This window comes from Trypanosoma cruzi, genomic scaffold (genome assembly GCF_000209065.1).
Source record: "Trypanosoma cruzi strain CL Brener 1047053517069 genomic scaffold, whole genome shotgun sequence".
Classification (NCBI taxonomy): Eukaryota; Euglenozoa; class Kinetoplastea; order Trypanosomatida; family Trypanosomatidae; genus Trypanosoma; species Trypanosoma cruzi.
The window spans coordinates 261,091-262,424 of NW_001849534.1; the positions used below are offsets into that span (position 1 = coordinate 261,091).

Below are 1,334 nucleotides of genomic sequence, written 5' to 3' on the forward strand. Positions count from 1 at the left end.
CCCATCACGCGGGCAGCGTTGCTGCTACGTTTGAGGAGGGGTGACAGGGACGGTGCTGCTTTTGTTGACATCCGTCCCTGCTGGGTTATTCCTGCTGATGCTGCGGCTCCAGTTACTGAAGAAAAAAAAAAAGGATGGACCGCCGTTGGAGGGTGCTAAGCACTTCCATTCTGGGGAAGGAGTGCACTGCGTATTGCTTAATTTCCTCATGTAATCTGCGTTCTATGCTTCTTTTTTTTTCTTTTCTCCCTGCATTTGGACTTTAATGCCACCCTTTGAAATGTGGTTCCTTTTTTTTTTTTTTTTTTTTTTTTGCCAGACCTCCACTCTGCTATTGGTTTAGTGCGATTTACACACTCAACGCAAGCGAAGGAATAAGGAACGGTATGGCGAAATTTTACGACCCATGTATTGTTGCAGTCGGTGTCTCCGGCTTTGTTGGTGTTGTCGCCGGTGCCTATGGGGCCCATGCACTCCATGGGCGATTGACGCCCAAACAACAGTCAGCCTGGACCACAGCCGTTAATATAAACCTTATCCACACCGCGGGCTGTTTATCCGTGCTGGCTCTGCGTGAGTGCGTTGACCCCAATGGCCCTGCCGCCAAACACCTTAACCGTGCGTTTCATCTTCTGCTTTTGGGCACCACTCTCTTCGCTGGCACCATCTACGCCACTTCTCTGGGTGTACCGGGCGGGGTGATAGGGCGGCTGACACCCGTTGGTGGTGTGACGCTGATGCTCGGATGGCTCACCGTTGCCCTCGCCGGCTTATAAAAACATTTTTCAATCTTGGTTCCATGTGTGAGGCGGGCGCAGTACGGCAGTGAAAATATACGCACATATCTCCAAATCTTTTTTTTTGTATAACATTTTCCCCGGTCCCTTTCCCGATGATATGGGAGCTTGTGAAAAGAATCTTCGCGAGAAGGCTGGCTACCCTAATGAATATATTGTGGTAAGATGAATACATATTTCTATGCGATTCTTTCCTGTTTTATTATTATTATTATTATTTTTTTTGGGAGAACGCATTTGAAGGAATGAGGGAATCCGATAACGGCAAGACGAATTTTATTTTTATTTTTATTTTTGCCATCCACCCTCTTTGATTCCGACCTTGCGGCGGGGTCTTTTGGCTGGAGGGCCCAAATGCTTCCAACTCGTAAGCAATAAATATCCCCAATCCGAACACACCGCACCGTGGCACGAGGGTGGCTACCCGAACATATAGATGCGGTTGGGACAAACATTGAGGATGTGGCGAGGCCGCTGCCTCTCCATGGCCCTCTTCTTTCCCGTCCTGTTTTATTTATACGTATCAGTTCAGGATCC

The 1,334-nt window shown here is 48.3% G+C and overlaps 1 protein-coding gene across 1 annotated transcript, besides 7 other annotated features; it reads left to right on the forward strand.

Annotated features, from left to right (window-relative positions):
- Window positions 1–471: a sequence feature (heterozygous, non-Esmeraldo-like haplotype).
- Window positions 291–314: a microsatellite.
- Tc00.1047053511207.10 (hypothetical protein, conserved) lies at window positions 387–776 on the forward strand (the record flags this gene model as incomplete). The annotated part of the gene is made up of 1 exon (XM_797172.1): window positions 387–776. One exon carries the CDS (start codon window positions 387–389, stop codon window positions 774–776), a length of 390 nt encoding a protein of 129 aa, XP_802265.1.
- Window positions 472–574: a sequence feature (areas merged during assembly that could not be assigned to a particular haplotype. This can correspond to areas where the two haplotypes were merged or to regions with more than two copies in the genome that were merged during assembly.).
- Window positions 575–1,334: a sequence feature (heterozygous, Esmeraldo-like haplotype).
- Window positions 901–1,175: a mobile genetic element.
- Window positions 997–1,016: a microsatellite.
- Window positions 1,072–1,093: a microsatellite.